The sequence below is a fragment of the Dendrobates tinctorius genome, unplaced genomic scaffold, assembly GCF_039654945.1.
Source record: "Dendrobates tinctorius isolate UK_male_01 unplaced genomic scaffold, ASM3965494v1 ptg000070l, whole genome shotgun sequence".
NCBI classification, from domain to species: Eukaryota; Metazoa; Chordata; class Amphibia; order Anura; family Dendrobatidae; genus Dendrobates; species Dendrobates tinctorius.
Window position 1 is genome coordinate 55,478,031 of NW_027361738.1, and position 21,413 is coordinate 55,499,443.

The 21,413-nt window shown below is 41.4% G+C and overlaps 1 protein-coding gene across 19 annotated transcripts in view; it reads left to right on the plus strand.

Annotated features, from left to right (window-relative positions):
- The window catches only part of PARD3 (par-3 family cell polarity regulator), a 656,180-nt gene that overhangs the window by 285,612 nt on the left and 349,155 nt on the right, over window positions 1-21,413 (plus strand). For all 19 annotated transcript variants that reach the window (XM_073581677.1, XM_073581663.1, XM_073581668.1 and 16 more), the window contains 2 exons: window positions 13,925-14,013; window positions 18,075-18,158. In XM_073581677.1, the coding sequence (XP_073437778.1) occupies window positions 13,925-14,013; window positions 18,075-18,158 (173 nt within the window). The remainder of the gene's footprint in view (window positions 1-13,924; window positions 14,014-18,074; window positions 18,159-21,413) is intronic.

Sequence of the window (21,413 nt, forward strand, 5' to 3'; positions counted from 1 at the left end):
ACCTTATGTAGACTTATAAAGAAATTTATGTCCACTTAGATAATGTCAAATAAAAAGGTATCCTTGGTTTTTTTTGTATTTGTAAGCCAAGTGGGAGGTATCTAGTCTTCAGTGAACGATTATAAATGTATTTCCATTAGTGCCCACGGAGCCCTGCCCCTCTGGCGACCACGGAGCCCTGCCCCTCTGGCGACCACGGAGCCCTGCCCCTCTGGCGCCCACGGAGCCCTGCCCCTCTGGCACCCACGGAGCCCTGCCTTTGACCCTGAGTGTCACTGTTGAAGAGATACCACTTATCCAATAATATCTATATTTGCATGCATTCGCTGTAGCTTTGGTTATAATTCCTGTGGGTCAGAAAGACTTAGGTGAAAAGTGCCACAAAAAAAAAGAAAAATGTTCCCAACAATGTAGAAAAGTTTTAAGAACCTTGTCCTAGTGCACAGAGGTGTGGGAAATTGGCTGAAAAGCAATGAAGCAATCCTCTGCAACCTAATTTGAAGCCTATAAGATAATGATCGCTAGAAATCTCTGACCAAAACTACAGTGACTTAAGGGCCATTGTTGTCAGAAATGTAAAATATATAAGCAGCTCCCAGTAGTTTTTTTCTTGGAAATTGCTGGAGGTCAAATCTGGTCTTCTGACTTTTGTCTATGATGTGGCAGAATATCAGTTTTGGTGGCTTCCCCTGAACAGTAAGTGAGCTGAGGTTGAGACAATGGTTGAGTGAGTGGTTACTAAAGGAGTTATAGTAAGTATTCAGATGGACGTTAAATAATTAGTGACTTTTTCAGGTATGTTGTGCAACTGTTGATGTGATTCAGCCAGTTTAGATGTGGTGAACACGGATTATTATTATTATTATTATTATTTATATAGCACCATTGATTCCATGGTGCTGTACATGAGAAGGGGTTACATACAAAATACAGATATCACTTACAGTAAACAAACTAACAATGACAGACTGATACAGAGTGGATAGAGGACCCTGCCCTTTCGGGCTTACATGCTACAGGATGGTGGGGAAGGAGACAGTAGGTTGGTGGGTTGCAGCATTTCCGGTGTTGGTTGAGGTGATATCACCGGTAGTGGTGAGAGAGAAGGAAGTAGCGGGGTCATTGCAGGCTGTAGGCTTTCTTGAAGAGGTGGGTTTTCAGGTTCAGTCTGAAGGATCCAAATGTGGTTGATAGTCGGACTTGTTGGGGCAAAGAATTCCAGAGAATAGGGGCTATTCGGGAGAAGTCTTGGAGGCGGTTGGGTGAGGAGCGAATAAGTGTGGAGGAGAGGAGGTCTTGGGAGTACCGGAGATTACGTGAGGGAAGGTATCGGGAGATTAGTTCAGAGACATATGGGGGAGACAGGTTATAGATGGCCTTGTAGGTCAGAATTAGTAATTTGAACTGGATACGCTGAGGGAATGGGAGCCAGTGAGGAGATTTGCAGAGGGGAGAAGCGGAGGAGTAGCGAGGAGAGAGATGAATTAGTCGGGCGGCCGAGTTAAGGATGGACTGGAGAGGTGCGAGGGTGTTAGCAGGGAGACTACATAAAAGGATGTTGTAGTAGTCAAGGCAGGAGATGATGAGGGCATGCACAAGCATTTTAGTAGATTGAGGGTTGAGGAAAGGACGGATTCTGGAAATATTTTTGAGCTGGAGGCGACAGGAGGTTGAAAGAGCTTGGATGTGCAGTTTGAAGGACAGGGCAGAGTCAAAGGTTACTCCAAGGCAGCAGACATCTGGTACTGGGGAAAGTGTGATGTCATTAATTGTTATAGCAAGGTCGGGTAAAGAAGATCTGTGAGATAGCGGAAAGATGATGAGTTCAGATTTGTCTACATTAAGTTTGAGGAAGCGAGAGGAGAAGAAGGATTCTACAGAACTCCTCACTTGTTGTATTTCGGACAATGTTGTGCTCCATAATACTCATTTAAAGTTTTCTTCTTGCCACTTAAGAGTTGTTTCTCAGCTTTGTTCTGCTACTTTACTGGCACCAGTGATTTTTAGACATTTTCCTTGCTAGTTCAGGTGTGTGGATTTTCTTCAGAGATGACCTACAACTTTCCAACCTTTCTGTCTACCTTAAATCACCAGATCTGACGATATGTCTCTCACATCTCAGGATGCGTTCACTTCAGGGAGCTGGTTCAATCATCCCTCTACCTGAGCGTTTTCTGTCACTCTTCCATCCCCATATAATGCCGCTCTCACTTTACTTTCTCATCATGACCTCGCAGCCCTGCATGCTTTGAAAACCTACTTCTCTCCAGTGCATTGCTAAATCCCCTTCTATGCTTTAAAAGTCTCATCTCCTGCCCTGTTTTTCTTATCTCGTCTGCATGCTTTGTTCATTATGATTCTTCTGCTCTTTCAGCTTACATAGCTTTCGTAAAAAGAGATTTTGATGTTTGAGTTGTAGTCTGCTCCTATGTTTTCCATGGTAAATTCTGCATAAACTATGGAGTGTGAGCCATTAGTCTTTTTCCATTAGGGTTGCCCTTAAAATTGAGCCTGAAAATTCATAATGCAGCCCGACTAACAGGCTTCATGATTGAGGTCTTGGTGTTTGATAAATTTACAAGGATTCTATGTACTTTGGTGAAACTATAATCTGAAACTGTTAAGTTAAAACTGTTTCACGACTTGTTAGATATAAAAATGTTTCAGACCTTAAGGCCCCGTCTCACATTGCGAGATCGCTGAAGCGTCACCGATTTTGTGACGCAACGGCGATCTCGTTACGTGTGACACTTAGCAGTGACCAGGCCCCCGCTGCGATGTCGCTGATCGTGCTCGAATGTCCTGGGCCATTTTTTGATCGCTGGTGTCCCGCTGGCCAGCGCGCATCGCTGTGTTTGACACCAACGAGCGATCTTGTTAGCGACTCAGAAATCATGGACGCAGGCGGGAGTCGTCAGAATCGCTGCTGTATGACAAGGTCCTAACGACCGCCTAGGTCGTTATACGGATCGCTGGATCATTGCTGCATCGTTGGGTAAATTTGACTGTTTGACAGCTTACTAGCGACCATGTAGCGAAACACCAGTGATCCTTACCAGGTCGTATCGTTGTCGGGATCGCTGGTGTGTCACTAAGTGTAACGTTACCCTTAGGGACAATTTACGCTACACAATTATTGGGAGCGAGCAGTCCTAGGAGCGCTGGTTTCAGGATAATCCCAGTGAATGAGAAAAACACTCGTTTGTCAAGTTACAGTCAGATCTTTTTGGTCTTCACAAAAGATAATTGTTATCTGCAGCGCATCGTTCTTTGTATATGTGACAAGTGCTGCCTATTTATTGTTAGCCTATGCGCATTGAACAAGCTATTACAAATCTCACATTGTGCATCTGAAGCTGGGTCGTCCTATGTAAACAGGCCATCAAACTACCGCCCTAGCTGATTGAACATGTAATTGATTGGTGATAGTTTAGAGGCACTTATCGGCTAATGTCAATGGACCTTAACTAGATCCATGGCCTGACATATCCATATAATTGTATGTTCTACACTGTGTTCCAAATTATTATGCAAAAAATATTTCCTCATATTTTCTCTAAATTACCTATATGAATTGCAGTCATTGTTATTTTCCAGTCATCTAATATTCTAGTATAATTGCAATGTTTTTGAGCAAACTGCCTATGAAAACAGTATATTTTTAAAAATAAGAAACACTCAAAATGCATGTTCCAAATTATTATGCACAGCAGAGTTTTCAACCTTTTTATTTTGAACAAAAAAATGGTCAATTGTGAAATTATAAGCATTATCAGCTTATTACAAAATGAAATCAAACAGTTTTCAAGTCAAAACTTTATTCTAGGTGATGTTTCCTTTGCACATAGGACCCCTTGTTCGAAAGAAGCTTCTGAACTCTCTCGTCCATTGAATTTGTCAGTTTTTGAATGGTTTGTGCTTCCATTGTTTTGCATGTGGACAGAATACCCTCCCGGAGCTGTTGCTTAGATGTGAACTGCCTCCCGCCATCATAGACACTCCTTTTGATGATGCTCCAGAGGTTCTCAATGGGGTTGAGGTCAGGGGAAGATGGTGGCCACAACATAAGTTTGTCCTCTTTTATGCCCATAGCAGCCAGAGATGCAGATGTGTTATTTGCAGCATGAGACGGTGCATTATCATGCATTAAAATGATCTTGCTGCGGAAAGCACGGTTCTTCCTCTTGAACCATGGCAGGAAGTGCTGTTTTAGAAACGCCACAGAGATTATGGAGTTCATCTTTACCCCTTCAGGGATCCTAAAGGGGCCGACAATCTCCCCATTATTCCAGCCCAAAACATTACTCCACCTCCTCCTTGTTGGCGCCTTAGCCGTGTTTTCATGGGGTGTCGATCAACCAGCCATCCTCCACTCCATCCATCTGGACCATCGAGCGTTGCACGGCACTCATCGGTGAACAAAACAGTTTGGAAGTCAGTCTTCATGTATCGTTTGGCCCACTGGAGCCGTTTCTGCTTGTGTGCAGTGGATAGAGGTGGCCGACAGGATGGCTTACGCACAGCTGCAAACCTCTGAAGGACCCTGCATCTTGTTGTTCGGGGGGGGGGGACGTTGGAGGCACCAGCAGCTTCAAAAACTTGTCTGCTGCTATGACAAGGCATTTTTGCAGCTGCTCTTTTAACCTGACGCAATTGCCTGTTGGAAAGAGTCCTCAATTTTTCCTTATCAGCACGTACACGTGTGTGCTGTGAATCAGCTACATACTTCTTGATTGTGCGATGATCACGATGAAGTGTCTTGGCAATGTTGATTATAGTCATGCCTTGTCCTAAATACTCCGCAATTTGTTGCTTCTCAGCAGCCGACACATCCTTTTTCTTTCCCATTTTGGCAAAAAATGTAGGCTGCTTAATAATGTGGAACAGCCTTCTTAAGTAGTCTTGCCTTTATTTGGACACACCTGCCAAACTAATTTGCACAGGTATCTGCAATTGCTTTCAGTGATATAAAGAGCCCTGACACGCATCACTATCAATGAGTTTAAATGACAAACAACAAAATTCTAACCTTCTCACTCCTAAACTCTTTTTGCATAATAATTTGGAACACGCACCTATGACACTTTGCCACAGAAACGCTTTTAGTAAAATCTTACAATCCTAACCAGAGCTTTGTTCTAGATGGCCTTCCTCTCTAAGATTAGATGATTTAAATGTCTTATTTTACCCCTATACAAATTAGTTCCCTTCCATAAGGTAATCTGTTTCTAGTGCCACCTATTAGTTATCTTCACTGTGTCATTGTCCAAACCATTGAAGAGCCTTGAAACGTGACTGAAATATTCGCAATTGGTAGAGCCATTGAGATATCCCTATCCATGTTTGAAAACTCTTTAATGGATTTGACCTTTGAGGATGCTACTCAAAGGAAGCACTGAAGAGTTTTCTTCCTTCTGTGGGAGCCCTAATTTGCATTTTTTCCCCCAGTAATCAGTGCCAAAAGGTCTCCCTACTCTAGAAGGACCAGTACCCAAAAGAGCTTATTGTACTCCTATCGTGACCAGTGTCGCTAGGGTTTGAAAGTTTTTAAGATAGCTGTATGAATGTAAAATTGCCAATTAGAATTTAATAGACCTGTGTCTAATACCAAGACAAAAGGGGGATGTGGCATGATGATTTATCCTTTAAACTGTTTTTAGAGTGCTTCAAAGTCTGTCAGTAGTGATGGGTGAACCCAAACCGTAAAATTCAGGATCTATACCGAACACCTACTGCTCGGGCATGGACCTCGAACATGGACTTCTCCAGGAAGTTCATGTTACTCTTCGGGTTCGACACCCCGAACATCTGTTGTTTCCCAATCTTTTATTTGAATTGAAGTTCGAGAAACACAGGTGGCTCTGATCGGCAGTAAGATTATTACCGCCGGTCAGAGTCCCAGCAGTTGTGACCGGCGGTAAAAAGTTTACCTCCAGTCACAGAGGCGTTAGCTGAAGGGAGTACAAGTTCCATGAGCTTACATATGCTGTTGCTAATAACAGCAAGAGCAGGTGCTGCTGATGGGAGTATTCATCATCCGGCGCCTGCACTATAAATAAAAAATTAAAAAAATTCTCATGGGGCTGTTCTATTTTTGATAACCAGCATGGCAAAACTGACAGCTGCGGGCAGCAACCTTCACCTGTCAGCTTTATTATGGCTGGTTGTCAAGAATAAAGGGGTCACCACGCCATTATTTCAATAAATAATTTTAAACAGCGGCATTGGTTCCCTTCTCCATTTTTGACTGCCTGCCAAGCTAAAGTAGACAGCTTGGGCTGGTATTCTCAGGCTGTTAAGGGGCCATGGATATTGGCCTCCTCGCCTAAAAATGGCAGCCTGCAGCCGCCCCAGAAAGGGGCATCTATTAGATGCACCAATTCTGGCTCTTTGCCTGGCTTTTCCCATTTGCCCTGTGGCCTTGGCAAGTGGAGTTAATATTTGTGGGGTTGATGTCACCTTTGTATTCTCAGGTGATATTAAACCCACAGATTATTAATAGAAAAGCGTCTATAAGACACCTATCCATTACTAACCCCATAGTCATATTGTAGATAATAAACACCCAGTATAAAGCTCTTTAGTTGAAATAAAAATCCACACCTTGTTTTACAAATGTATTTAAAAATAACAAAGTTATACTCATCTTCCATTAAAGCCATTGCCCCCTGTAAAAAAACAAACAGAAAATAATTAACAAAAATACTCATTTTACACCTAATCTACAAATACCCATGCCCCTGTAAAAAAAAAAAAAAAAAAAAAAAAAAAAAAAAAGGAAAAATAATAAACAATCCTGTTCCTCACCTGTCCAAAATGCAGCTAATTCATTCCGTCCCACAATGATTCGGATGATTTTGACATCGGTCACATTAGTGACAGCTCTCCCCGCCAGGAGTGTAATCGCTCCGCTCCTGTCGGTGTGAAGTCCTAAGCTCTTACAGTGAGAAAGTTCACCGGTGTTCATAGCTGAACCCCGGTGAACTCGCTTAAGGCACCGCCATGTGGGAGCTTTGGCAAACAATGGATGTTTGGGCCCCTCATTCATCTGAATGGGGTCTGGGTTTGGGTAATAATCTGATCTCCGAACCAAACTTTAAAAAAAAAAAGAAAAAAAAAAGTTAGGCCAGACCCGAACATCCAGGGGTTCGCCCATCACTATCTGTCACCTCAGTTCCTACCCCATTCTGTCCCTGCACCCTCAGCCCCTGTGCTTGTTTTCTGTCCATCCTGTCCCCTGTACTTTCAGTCCCTGTGCTGGTTCTCCTCCCCACCTCATCCCCTGCACCATCAGTCCTTGGTTTTGGCATTACCCATTGTGATAGTTTTCACACTGCATTTTCGAGTCTTTTCTGTTCAGTTGTTTGTTACCCATCTGTCCTCACTCTCAAAAAGATCTCTCAGACCTCTTTATAAAACTTGCCTCCTCCCAGCAAGGGAAACTACAGTATGACTGTTTTCTCCCTTTTTTCCTCCCACTCCTCTTTCCTTTGAGGATTAGAAGGATCACTATAATTTCTAGAGAATTCAAAATCTCAATGTAAATTCATTACTTTTTGGACAACTATGGTGATTCCATGTAGAAGGTTACATTTTGTCCCTGATTATACAAGTTTCCACTCAGTCATCTGCAAAGTTTAATGGTGGCTACTCTAATTGCAGACTGACTGCGCTAAAATATGTGGCCGTAATTACCCTTACACGTGTCTTAGCCACAATGAACCTGCTTACAATCACTAGATAAGATTGTATATCTGCCACTCTGAAGTGATCCCTTTTGGCTCGGGTTTGAGAGGACAGTAAGCTCCAAGCAATGAGTTCAATACAGCAGATGGTTAAATGCAATCTACAATTAGGTTCTGTAGCCGTTCTGCGTGAATGGTAAAAATGTATAGAGCTGATTGTATAGTATTTTTGGACAGTTAAATGTGATCAGAGCTCAGAAAGTGTTTATTGTGCTCTTGTATAATTATTACATCGCCTATTTTATGTCTTTTCTCCAAACCCCCTACACTTGTAACCCTCGGCTCTTGGTGCTAGACGTTAGGTGGCACCTGGATTTGACAATGGCTCACAACATGGAGGGACTGCTAGCATTCATGCTCGACATTTACCGAGACCAGCTGCTTGATAGACCATCGAACGCCTGCCACAATGTCTGCAATTGTCCTGTGTGCGTTCTGTGCCAAATTGCATGCCACCATTACTCTTTGTAAAGACAATCCATTACTGCTATTTACCGATTAGTTGTGTCTGGTTTTTTTTAGCAGACGCCTTTACTTTATGCCAGTCAGCTGGGTGAAGCCGATCCATGGAACAGCTTGGTCCCACATGTGCAAATTTTACCCCTACTTCTTATAATGAAATGCCGTGCGTCTTGTGCCAACAGTTCTTTAGAAATAAGGGCATACGTGCTTTAACCATTTAATTGTAACTTCGCTCTACTTTACAGAATTGCATCCCCCATCTATTGAGTATACTTTTTATTACTGCAAAACTTATTGTGAAGGAATGGGAGGAGGTGAACTAGTGTGATAGACAGGATAGTGATGATACATTCCCCTTAAAGGGTTTATTAACATAAGGCATATCTTGTCTGATTCATGTGGTCCGTCATGACAATACGGCTTATTCATGTACCTTTAGGAACAGAAATGTGGACAGCCAGGTATAGCTTTTTCTTTTCATTTGTTTGGAAGTTCTAACATTTTCCAGCAGCACTCATGGACTGCCACATCTGCACTCCTGGCAACTAGCAGCAGGGGACCTGGTCTTCAGATATATGTGGATTCCAGCGGTAGGATCCACATCCATTGGCCACTTTTGGCATAAAATTATGAGATGGATAACCCTTTTACCTTGCTTGAATTGCATTAAATTGCAAAGAAGTTACTGGGTTGTAATTGTTTTACCAGAATGTTTCTCTAGTGCCTCGTAGGTCCTCAGGGGCATAGCCATTGGATGTGCCGAGGTAACAGACCCACCAGAACTTTGGCACCCAAATGGACCCAAGGCCACTTAAGGAGAAACCAGTATTATGAGTGACACCTGTTAGGAGCTGGAGGTGCTTTTATAATGCATTGGTCTCCGGAAACTTCTGAGCCTTTACGAATGGAGGTATTGAATTAGATTAAATAATTGGGCTAGTCAGAAAGATATTCTTTTAAGAAAAAAGGAGTTAATCATTAAAGTGTCTGAGCACTTAAACTTCTTTACTTTTTAGATCGTGCAATCACTCATTTGCAGAGTACTGCAGTGTATTATGGATTTATAGCCTAGATTGTCTGACTCTGGCTGTCCGTATACATATTCAGATACTCGCTCAAGGCACTATTCTCAAAGGATTAATAATACCGGCAAAAACTTGATAACAGCCGGAAGTCCTTATCTGTTGGCAATAATAAAGTAGTTACCACAAGCCCATTAATTACTACGCTCCTTGGGCAACAGCTTTATATGCCTGTTTTGTCAATAGTTAGTTAATTAAGGTCTCCCTAAGGTTAAAAATACAGTTGTTCTATTAAGGATTGGGTAGAAACTTCTCGGAGGAGAAAATAAAACATTGTCCTCGGTTACTCCTTTCAGTTTATTTCCAGCATAGACAGTCTTCTGAATTGGTTCCATGGAAAGAACAGAGGGTTTCGGTGCGCCGCTATTTTATACAGGATTAAACTGTTTACAGCCTTGCTTGTCATCTGGTGGAGCGATGCACCAGAAATCACTGACGTGGCGGGGACATGTATCCTGCAAGTAGCTGTCGTCTTCATTATTACAGCAACAGGACAATGGGGATATTCATTTCTCGAAGTGTTGTGCCATCAGCGGTCTTGTTGTCTCTTAAAACATGAGATATAGAAATTTAATATTTAGAAGCTACAAGTTACCATGGTCATATTGTTCTAGACTGACCTACGTGGAACATTTCTAAGGACTCTGGAATATATTTATGTGGTATGCTTTTATATATGTTCCTCATTTATCAAACCAAACTGTTCCCAAATAAAGCCCTGTTTTGTGCAGATAAATGGTGTTTTAATTATGCCATTGACATGCCTGGTCGGACATTGACTCCTAGGGTAGACATCTCCAGTAGGTGACACTCTTTACTTCTGGTAGAGAGCAAACTTGCATATTTGCTTGCCTGTATATTCTGTAGTTGGATCTCCTTTTATAAAGTGGGATTGGTACAATAAAAATGAAAAAAAAAAAAAAAAAAAAACCTGTACCTGCCGCTCCCACTCCAACCCTCAAGAGGTCCTTCATTGTCTCTGCTAACTAACTACAAAAATGACATATTATACATTAATTTCTTGATTTTTGTCCTTTGTGGTCCCTTATCATACAATGCCGATGGATGTCATGGGGCGTATAACATGTGATGGCTGAATGACGTAAGCAGAGACCGGCAGAGATCCCTGGAATCTCTTCACCCTTAAACCAAATGGGATTAAAGACTTTAGAAGGATATTTAATTACCCATTTTCTGTTTTCGGATACGTTAATATATTTTAGAAAGCCCCCTTTTTTGAGAGCCGTTCCTCTCCTTCAAATAAAATGGTAATTTCTATAATTCTAGAATTACTTATTCAAGGGATAAGTGATAACTTGTGGATCAGTGGGCTATAACCACTGGGATCCCGAGAACAAGGCTATGAAATGCCCCATTGGAATACACCCATGGCCGAGACTGCCAGAAAAAGCCGAATAGGCGGTAACCTTTAATGATAGGAAATACACCGTAAATTCCAGTTTATCATTGACTTTACTAGGTTTGCCCTGCATAGGTATGAGTCTCTGAAAGCAAATAGGTCAATATTAAAAATACATTGTTTTACTTATATAGTTTTTATTGTCTATCTGCCATCTCACACATGGCATTTTTATTTTCCCTTGAATTGCATAACATTTCTTACTAAATAAATGTTATTGCTCTTCTGTGCCGAGTACATTTATAATTCCGAACGTGTGTATAGAGCTTCTGGTACGATAAGGACATATATTTTCGTAGACTTTTACGCCTTGATATTTTTCCCTCTAGGAAACATCTATCTTGATCTTCAGTTAATATGTCTTTTAAAATGGCAAAGAGAATGAAAGCCGTAACATCCCGTGCGCTCTCATTGCCCCCTAATGTGTTTAAAACAGGCAATTATGGTTATCCCCAGCAGCAAAATAGAATAGAATCGCAATTTACCGCAACCCAAAAAAAAAAAAAACCCCTAACCTATTTAGTTTGCTTCTTTACATTCTTACAGCTGTTTGGTGGGTTCAAGACGCTGGTTAACCTTTAGAATGCATTAGTCGTCTGGCGCTTAGTAGAGATGGATATAGAAGAAGTGAATATTGGAGGCTTTCAAAGCACTAGTCCATCCATCTTCCAGCAGCCCGGATTCACGCGGAGAGCTGGTATCCAAGGCACAGCGTAAATCCACAGACGGGGGCTGAAAACATCCAAACGCGCTCGTTTTTCACACTCTCCGATGCCTATATAATGTTAGAGGCTGCTTGTGCACTACTTGGGTAGAATCTTAATAATTTAATATTTTGTTGCCGAGCGCGAACTCTTTGCTGATCATTTTCTTGATTGATACCAATGCTCTATGATTCTTAAATCTGTTTGGGAACCTTGCTGTTTCTTCCATGCATAATTCTGTTTAGTCACGTGAGTAATGAGCGATATAAATTCTTAATTATTTTTGTTTTCGAAAAAAAAAAAAAAAAATTACATCATAAACCGAGCTTTATTTTCCTCATTTTCCTGTAATGGCTCACATTTTAATTGCGCTGATGAAGTGTTTCGGTGTTCCCCGCATGGTGCCAGGAGGGGGAAGCGCTGTGATCCTGTTTACATTCCATAATAGCAGTTCATAATTGATGCTTTCATCTGTAGAGGACACAAAATAACAAGATTTAGTGAACACTTCACGACTTTCTAGACCTTGCTGTGGAGGCTGTTGAGCGGTTTGTGCACTTTATTCACTATACGATTATTTTCGGAGATGTTCTAGAGTGTCTGTGCATTAACTCCTTAACCATAGCAGTTGTCAAGCGAGTAGATGAAGGCTGTTCACATTGGCATCATGACTTCTGCTTTTAACATCAGAAGCGATGGGAATCTCTTCATAATCTCCATCAGACAAGTGTAGCTCAAGAACTAACAGAGCCTAAGACTCGGTAACATTATGTGGGGCTATCCGGCTCCTCTCACTTCGGATGTGAGCCATGCCTGTCTGGTGACAATATCTGCCAAGTCCTGTACATAATAGGCAGGTATGGTGCAAGTATCCTGCTCATTAGGATAGGACATGGCTGCTGTTCGTAGATCCCCCGGGGCAGGTATTCAGGGTCTTTGCATCCTCGCCACTCGCCTCCGATGCGAAAGTGAGTTGTGCCAAATAACCCCTTTAATATTCTAGTGTTTCAAACTGTAGTATCTAAACCCTGCATGTATGAACCATGTCACACTACCCTAATGCAATGCAATGTTTGATCATAGCCTTGGAGATGCTATACCTTAGAGGTGTTTTGCTACTTGGCCACTAGAGTCTTGTCTGAGCAGATTTTAACAGACAGGCGCTTTCGCCTCTCAATAGAAAATGCTGACAGGCTCACTCTGATAAAAATGAACAAAACCTGGATAAACCCCATCTTTTCCACATCACCAGATGACAGCAGTACATAGTGTTTTTAATCTTCAATATTTGAATGAGGCCTGCCAATTGTTGCCTTCAATGGTCTATGGATGACTGAATGACCCTACTTATATTTTTTCCCTGGCTTTGCACTTTGTAGAAAGCCTTTGAGTGTAGGAGTACACCAACCACGCCTTCAAAATATTTGAATGAGGCCTGTCAGTTGTTGCCTTCAAGGGTCTGTGGATGACTGTATTACCCTCCTTATAATTTCTACCTGACTTTGCACTGTGTGCAAAGCCTTTGAGTGTAGAAGTTCAGCAGCTACACTTTATTCACAATATTTAAATGAGATACTACAGTTGGTGCCTTTAATGGTGTATGGATGACTCTTCTTGTAATTTTTGGCAGGCCTTTGCACTGTAAGCAGAGTTTTATGAATGTGAGAGTACCACAACTACACTTTGTAAAAGTTATTTGAATGAGGCACTCCAGTCAGTGCTTTCAAGGGTGTATGGATGACCCTGCTTGCAATTTTTGGCAGCCTAGAAACTACAGGGCTGTATAGTGGATTTTATAAACAAAAAAAAACCTGAACCTCTCTTCTAGGAGGAGCAGCGGGAATAAATAAGTGCAAAAACTGGCTACTTTTTGATGTGCTTGAAAAACCGAATTGCCCTCTATTGTGAGCCACCTTGATTTTCACACTGACATCTAGCTCTAAAATAAAGAGGTGCTACATTGAAGAGAGTTTTAGCAATGTCATGTCAATAACGGCTAGAGAATCACAGGTTACAAAGCACTGATCTAGTGAATGACCGGGCACAGTAACCGTATGTGTAATTCACTGAGCTGTGCTCTACATAGGACTCAGAGCAGAGGAGGGCAGAAGTCTTTTATTTGACGCGTGACTCTATTGAATAAAAAGCAAACTGGGTAATTTGGTTTCAGCATTTTATGTGCAGCTGTAAATAAAGTGTAGTCATGGCCTAATATTAACCCATCGCAGATAAGTATGAAGGCAGCAAACTACCCCATGACAATAGATAAAGTGGATGGTATTGTATTTGTAGGTAGGAACGTCTTCAGTTTTTTGCATTTGTGAAACAATACTCATTATTCATTGCTGATAGTTTAATACGTGCTTGGGTAAAGTGTTCATAGAAAATGGGCTGATTGATAATTCGAGTCTCAGAACGTTTACATCATTCCTAATTATCACTTCTCATGCTCTAAATGGATCGTGTAAGCTGTTAAACCAACATTTAAGCCTTTTGTTTCTTCTGTTTCAGGATGAGGATGATGGAGAAGAGAACAGTCGGGTGGAACCTGTTGGCCATGCAGACACTGGCTTGGAGCGAACTTCTAGTTTCTCTCTTGAGTAAGTCTTGCCCGTTCAGCTGCTCAGTATGCACTAAACACGTAGAAGCCATGTAAAGTTGCCGTCCTGATCAATGTAACTCTTGCTATTTTGCTGGCTTTCATTTCACCTAGCCTAATTAATAAGTATCAGGTTGTAGGAGATTCATCACAAGTTTCTAATTAAACCTGACAAGCAATCTTACCACATATCATAGAAGTTGTTACATTAATTTGCCTTTTGGATTTTTTTTTTCTGATTGGTTTTGGAGTCGGGCATTCCCTGCGGTATTATAATTGGCCGATACTATGTATAAATCTTACTCTAGAAAAATAGCGTGATTACTTCAGAAATTATAGCTGAAAACCTTACTGACTCCGATGCACCTTTTTCAATCATGGTCTGTTCACAATACTCATTAGCGTCTCCGATCAGGGTTCATGCCGCTTTGGATGACAGTGGTACGCGGCATATAGCAGCTTCCTTGTCTCCAAAAGCGTAGAAGCCTTCAAACCGTTATCTGTCCCAACATGTCTAAGTGAACTTTTTTTTCTCTTTGAGTTGTGCATTGTGCTGTTCCTGTTCCATGTAGAATAATGGACTACTTGGTGTTGCTACTATTCCTTTATATTAGTGGGGGGTGTGTCTGACATTGATATCTGACACGGTCAGACTGGGTAAAAACACGCCTTTTTAAGAATGGAGTTGCGACACCCAGTTCATCCATTATTTTTTTTAGGTGGAATTAAAGGAACAGGGCATGATGGAAAAGATAATTCAACACTGTGATTTAATGGGGGATTGTAACAATTTATTATGACATACTGTGGAAACCGGGGGGGTGTGTGTCAGCGTGTGCTCTAGTCCATTTGTCAAAACCGCATGGACTAGGGCTCATCCCACCGAACACCCGCTCTCCTTCTACCGTAGGCATAAAACCCTAGTCCATGCCCTCATCATCTCTCGCCTTGACTACTGCAACCTCATGCTCTGCGGCCTCCCCTCAAACACTCTCGCACCCCTCCAATCTATTCTAAACTCTGCTGCCCGACTAATCCACCTGTCCCCCCGCTATTCCCCAGCTTCTCCCCTCTGTCAATCCCTTCACTGGCTCCCAATTGCCCAGAGACTCCATTACAAAACCCTAACCATGACATACAAAGCCATCCACAACTTGTCTCCTCCATACATCTGTGACCTCGTCTCCCGGTACTTTCCTGCACGCAACCTCCGATCCTCACAAGATCTCCTTCTCTACTCCCCTCTTATCTCCTCTTCCCACAATCGCATACAAGATTTCTCTCGCGCATCACCCCTACTCTGGAACTCTCTACCACAACATATCAGACTCTCACCTACCATCGAAACCTTCAAAAAGAGCCTGAAGACCCACCTCTTCCGACAAGCCTATAACCTGCAGTAACCACCGATCGACCAAACCGCTGCACGACCAGCTCTACCCTCGCCTACTGTATTATCACCCATCCCTTGAAGATTGTGAGCCCTCGCGGGCAGGGTCCTCTCTCCTCCTGTACCAGTTATGACTTGTATTGTTTAAGATTATTGTACTTGTTTTTATGTATACCCCCCTCACATGTAAAGCGCCATGGAATAAATGGCGCTATAACAATAAATAATAATAATAATAATAATAATAATACTACTCAGACAACAGAGGGTGAGTGTAAAACAGTGTGACAATAATTTATTGAACCACAAAACAGACAAGTACCGCATAGAACAGTCCCAACAAAACACCCGAGATGGTGCAAAATTACAGAATCTCACCCTTCTGCTGACTCGGCAGGATAAGAGCAGCTGTGACTTCAGAGCTTCCAGGGCCGACTACCCCCCAGTTGTGTTACACACAGAGAGAAGGTAACGACAAGCTTAGGAAGCTGACAGTTCATTGAGGTAAAAGGCCATGTGACCTGAGGGTTACATCCTGGCTTCTTCTCCATGGAGTCATGTGACTGGTGGGTCCCAATTCTGGCTTTCCCAAATGTATCCATGGGTTCAGTGATGGTCAATGGAGCAGATCTGTATTATTTCAGCCTGTGCTGTGGTCCGCTAAGCTGGGATCTTGTAGAATGTCAAATTCATGTCCCTCGTGATGATGTCATGATTTGGCAACTATCCTAGAGTTCCTAGTTGTTGTTTTGTGAATAGTCTCTGCTTCTTTGGATCTCTTAGATTTTTGGATGTACAGTTTTGCTCAAAAGTTTCCATACCCGGCAGAATTTTTGATTTCTTGGCCTTTTTCAGAATTATTGTGCATCTTGAAACAGCCACACCACTAGTTTTCAGAGAGTCCTGTATTTCAGCTGATGTTATTTGTGGGTTTTTCATTGAATCCCGAACAATTTTCCTGGCATTTGTCACAGGTGAGGATGTTACCTTTAGTAGCCAGTCAAACCCATTTGTGTCAACTTCCGTGCATGTTATCAGGCCAAAATCACCAGGGTATGTGAACTTTTGATCAGGGTCATTTGGATGTTTTAGGTTGTCATTATGATTTAAAAAGCGAAAACACAGTAGTTTCACAATAAATGGCTTCACCCAACCACTAACCATGAGCGGAGAAAAAGTTTTGGTGTTATCATTCATAGTCTCTGATAAAAAGGCCAAGAAAGCAAAAATTCTGCTGGGTTATATAAATTTTTGAGCACATCTGTATATTGTTACAGAGGCATATGCCTTTTTATAGCTCATAACTGTTCTTCAAGCCATTATTCACAGGTCAAGGGGAATGGGTGATGAGATTAACCTGCATTGTTTGATTATTATTTTATCCTTCAATGTTTGCAAGTCAACACATTGCATGGCCTGGTATAATGTGTAGTCAACATATCAGTAAACATTTTTCTATGACCCTGCATTCTTATTTTGCAAAGATAACAGTACAATAAACTATACGAGCTAATGTAAGAGGCAAATAACAACCATTCATCAATTTGCAAATCTCAATTCAACCTAAAAGAAGAGTCAACATAAAGATGGCAGTCTGACTCCTGGCTTACTGAAAGTAGACTTCTAGATAATTGAGATAAAATGCTCTGTCGTCACACATACATGTAAGGAGCACGGAATGGTTCTCTTTATGTTTCTGATGGGTCCATGTAAATTCTTGTGTGGTAGATTGTGGAAAAGAAGCAAGCGCCCTGCAATAGGAAAAGGGAAATAATCCGCTGCCAGACAGATGCTGTTCATCAGTGGGTTGTACATTTGGATTTAAAATGCATGATTGGAGGTCCCAAATAATGTGATAATGTCTGTGGAGAATTGAGAGGCCCCTATACACTTTCAGACAGGTTCAGACAGCTCCTAATCTAATGTTTACGGGAGCCTTAAAGGGGATGTCCAGTGAAAATAAGTCTCCTAGATAATAACTTGCTTATTGGTGGGGATCTGACCATTGGTATCCCTGCTGATCAGTAGAACAAATAATTTTTATCCACATTAATTCGTCAGCAGATTGGATGGTCAACCGCTGCTTAATTCATGCTCTATGGGGCTGCCACAAAAAGCCAAGTACTGCACTTGGCATCACAGTAGAAAATGACTGAATCCATGGTCAGGCATGTCCAGGTATTGCCGCTTGATTTGGGTCCCAGTGGTCAGACTCCCATCGGTCACTAAGTTTCACCAGACATTGTCCAGTATGAACGTTACGTGACCACTGATGGATCATTAGTTACTATATAAATTTTTCATCTGGACATTTATAATAAGGGTCTATTTTTGTAATATTCTAGAGGTCCTTGGCCACAATGATGATCTTGTATTTGGTCCTTCTAGCTGTGCATCATGCACAGATCTTGTGCACCATTATTCCATACATTTATCTGATTTGCTGTCAGTATTATTAGCGTCTTCACACTGTTCATCTTCTTCCATGCCATCAGGCTTATCTTGAGGTATGTAACATTATTTTTCTCATTTCACATTTCCCTCTGCAATGCGTGTTTGTGTGTGTGTACACAGGGGGGCCATTAATGTGATGTATGGCAGCCCCCTGACTCTTGAGTCTTATTTTTTTTAATTATTTTGTGCTCACGATCTGTCATTCATCTGCATTACAGTGACATGGTGAAGCTGGTGGAAGTCTCCAATGATGGTGGACCTCTAGGGATCCATGTAGTGCCTTACAGCGCCCGAGGCGGAAGGTAATGTGCAGGGGTGGTGGGAAACAGGTTTACACATTTTTCAGTACAATACATGATATATTAGATTTATTGCAGAGGAATAATCTGGTATAGTTAAAATTTGCTTCTTTATTGAAAAGACTTGGATTTTACTGCAAGTAATAAGCAAAAGTAATTTTTTTTTTTTTTTTTTTTTACATTTTAATTTTATCATTTTATTCTGTAATAAAATATTGTGCATATAGGCATGGAGAACAGCACTTGCAGGATCTGTCGGATAGAGCTTGAAAGTGCTGCTCTGTAGGTAGCTGTATCCGGCTAGCTTCTGTCCCTTTGCGTTTCTTCAATGCTGTAGAGACACAAAGCCACCATTATTTATGTATGGAAGATGGCACAGGGCCAGCGGCTGGTCTGAACTGTCAATCCAGGAGTTCACCCTCACCCCGGTCCCCGCAAGAAGGGAGCGAGGCAGAGCAGCAGCGCACTCCTAAAACTAAATGATGGGAGTGAGCCTCTAAAAATGACGCTTTCTGATCGATGGCTGTAAACCAAGATTTGAAAACCGCTAAAAATTGGTGAAGTATTTTGGAAAATTGTATAAAACACTGCTATCTTTCGCTGTATTTGGAATAGTCCCTTATGTATATGCCAGGTAGAGAAACGAAGACACAAGTACACGGGCTGCACAAGAGTCAGGAACATGGAGACTTCTGCATCTCTAAATATTAACATTTCATAGGTTTTCCAAAGAAAAGGAGAACAGCAGATGTGTTTCCCCAGTTTAGTTTTATGTGAATCATTTCTCCCATATGACAGTGTTTGCTGATTATATAAAGTATCACCAATGTGAAAAGTAAGGTTTTTTTCATAATCTCATTACCCGCCTGCTCCAACCACCATTTCTAAGCTGTACTCTGTGATAGAGAACGTTAAATGTTCCTACAGCGCCACCACAGGTGAAATAAAGCATTACTACACCGTTTCAACTCAGATCAATGGGTTCTCTTTGTGTAATGCAGTTCGTCCAAGGATGTTCTCTGTAGCTGCTTTCTACTTTAGGACTTTCAGCAGAAGACCCTCAACAAGGTCCAACTATCGTGAGGCTTTAATAACGTTGGCCAATTCTTAATGGCTAAAGAGACCTTTGCTTCATGCATCGGGGCACGACTACAACCCCTGCACCCACTATAGTTTCTTCTCTGTTTTGTAATGATCTTTTCATACAGTTACTAGTAGGTAAATATTCTTTGTAATAAGGTGAAATCCGCTTTGTGCCGGAGCGTTGGATTCAGTAAATTGGTCATAAGTAATCATCTGATGTTTCTTCATTCATCAGTAATTGGACTTTTTGTGATTTCACCAAAATTTATAGTCCGTTCCATGGGTAGAATCCAGATCTCCCAACATATAGATCAAGTGTAAAGTGTTCATATGTCGAGTCCAGAACGCAGGTGAATTATCGGGTACAGTGGAGGTTACATAGATCTTCCAGCTGAATTCACTGTGTGTTGGCTTTGTAGCCACATGTGTTGAGCAGGAAGATAAATGCACATATTAAGTAACATTACACCCATAAATTGCCATTTAAAGACATAACATGACAGTGAACTTTTCTATCAGCAGTTATGCTCAGAGTTGATTAAAGGCAAATGACATTTATATTAAAGGCTGTAATCATGAGCTTTTTAAGGCTTGATAAATAGTTGTTATTCCTCTAAAGTCTTCCTGTGCATAATAAATCAGGGGGCTTGTCTGGGCCTCAGGTTCAGGTAAGTTTATGTCTTTCTTAAGAACAGATCTTATTAGTAGAGTTAGATCAAAACCCTGATGTCGGGGATGGGAACGCGGCCAAACTGTGCGCTCTACAACAACCTTCGGGAAGTTTCATTTGGGATTTTCAGTGCAGCGTTTCAGGTTAGAACAAGTGTTGCTGAAATATCATGAAAAGTTATAACTTAGACATAAAACTTTTTTGTGCTTCTGTTTTTTTGTAAGCAGCGGTTGTCATATCTGATGGAAATCTGTTTTTTTTTATCCTAGTTAATGGCTTGGCTCTATTCATGAGAATGTCGAGTGACTACATTCACACACAGCAGTCACGCAGTCCTGTGCCGCTGTAGTCTTTTGACTTCTTTCCTACATAATCATTATTTCTTGCAGGAAATGTACTTTTTCCCCGGCAAGTATGGTTGGCATCGTTCTCTAGAAGTTAAAACTGCTGTTTCCCTGCAAGACTGTACACTGAAAAAATGGAAAGAACACAGCGTCATAGGACATCTAGATTTTTCAGCCAATGCGTGTGGAATCGACCTAAAGGCCCATTTAGACGGGTACCAAAATTCAACATCTTTGAAGGAGCCCTAGTCTCTAACTTTTGGCCCAGTCTAAACCCACTGGTCTTTTATAGAGCCGATCGGCGGTCATTTAACGACTAATGGGCGCGTGTAAAATGGCCATAAATAGTGTATTTTTGTGTGCAGTGACGACACCTGTGATTCTACTGCAGTATAAGTTGACAGATTTGCTCCCCATATAATTTCACTACTGTTCTTAATATTAATTTTAATGGGGTTTTCTGCTCAGATTTCTTAAATACTGTATTCCCTAATGTAAAATAAACACTTTCTTTGGATGTTCGAGGTTCGTCTGAGTGATGCAGCCAATCAGTGTCCGCTAATTGGCTGCAGTGCTTCCGTGGCATAACAATGTCATGCGAGCCTTGGGAGCCCCCGGTGCCAAAATCACTGGAACAGCGCTGATACAGGACGGAGGTATCTGTTGTTATTATTTTACATTGGGGAATCTATTATCTAAGAAGGGGTTTTCCAAGTAGTAGACAAATGTTTTAATAAATCCTTGGATTTCCCCTGAAATTACAGTTATGGAGTATGTTTTATAAAACTTCCTGTATATGGGAATTGAAAACCGGGCGTTGCCATTATTCTTAACCAAAAGTTATCTCCTTAGACACTATTTTGACAAAAGGCCTTATAATGTGAAGTTGTCAAATTTTTTCTTTTTTTTATTTGTTGCCTGGAAGAATCGCAAAAACTGCACAATATGGTACAGTACTTTAGAATTCAATTAGGTGAAATGTAACTAGCAGACACTGCTCATTTTTCAAATATTAAGGGGGCATAATAAAAAGTTTAGAAGTTTAAAATAAACATAATAAATCTAATTTTTCCTGGGTGTAGACACTCGAGTTATGGAGCGTAACAGAGCAAGTAAAGCCCCCATACAAATTGTATGGCTGAATGATAATGACAGGTTCTT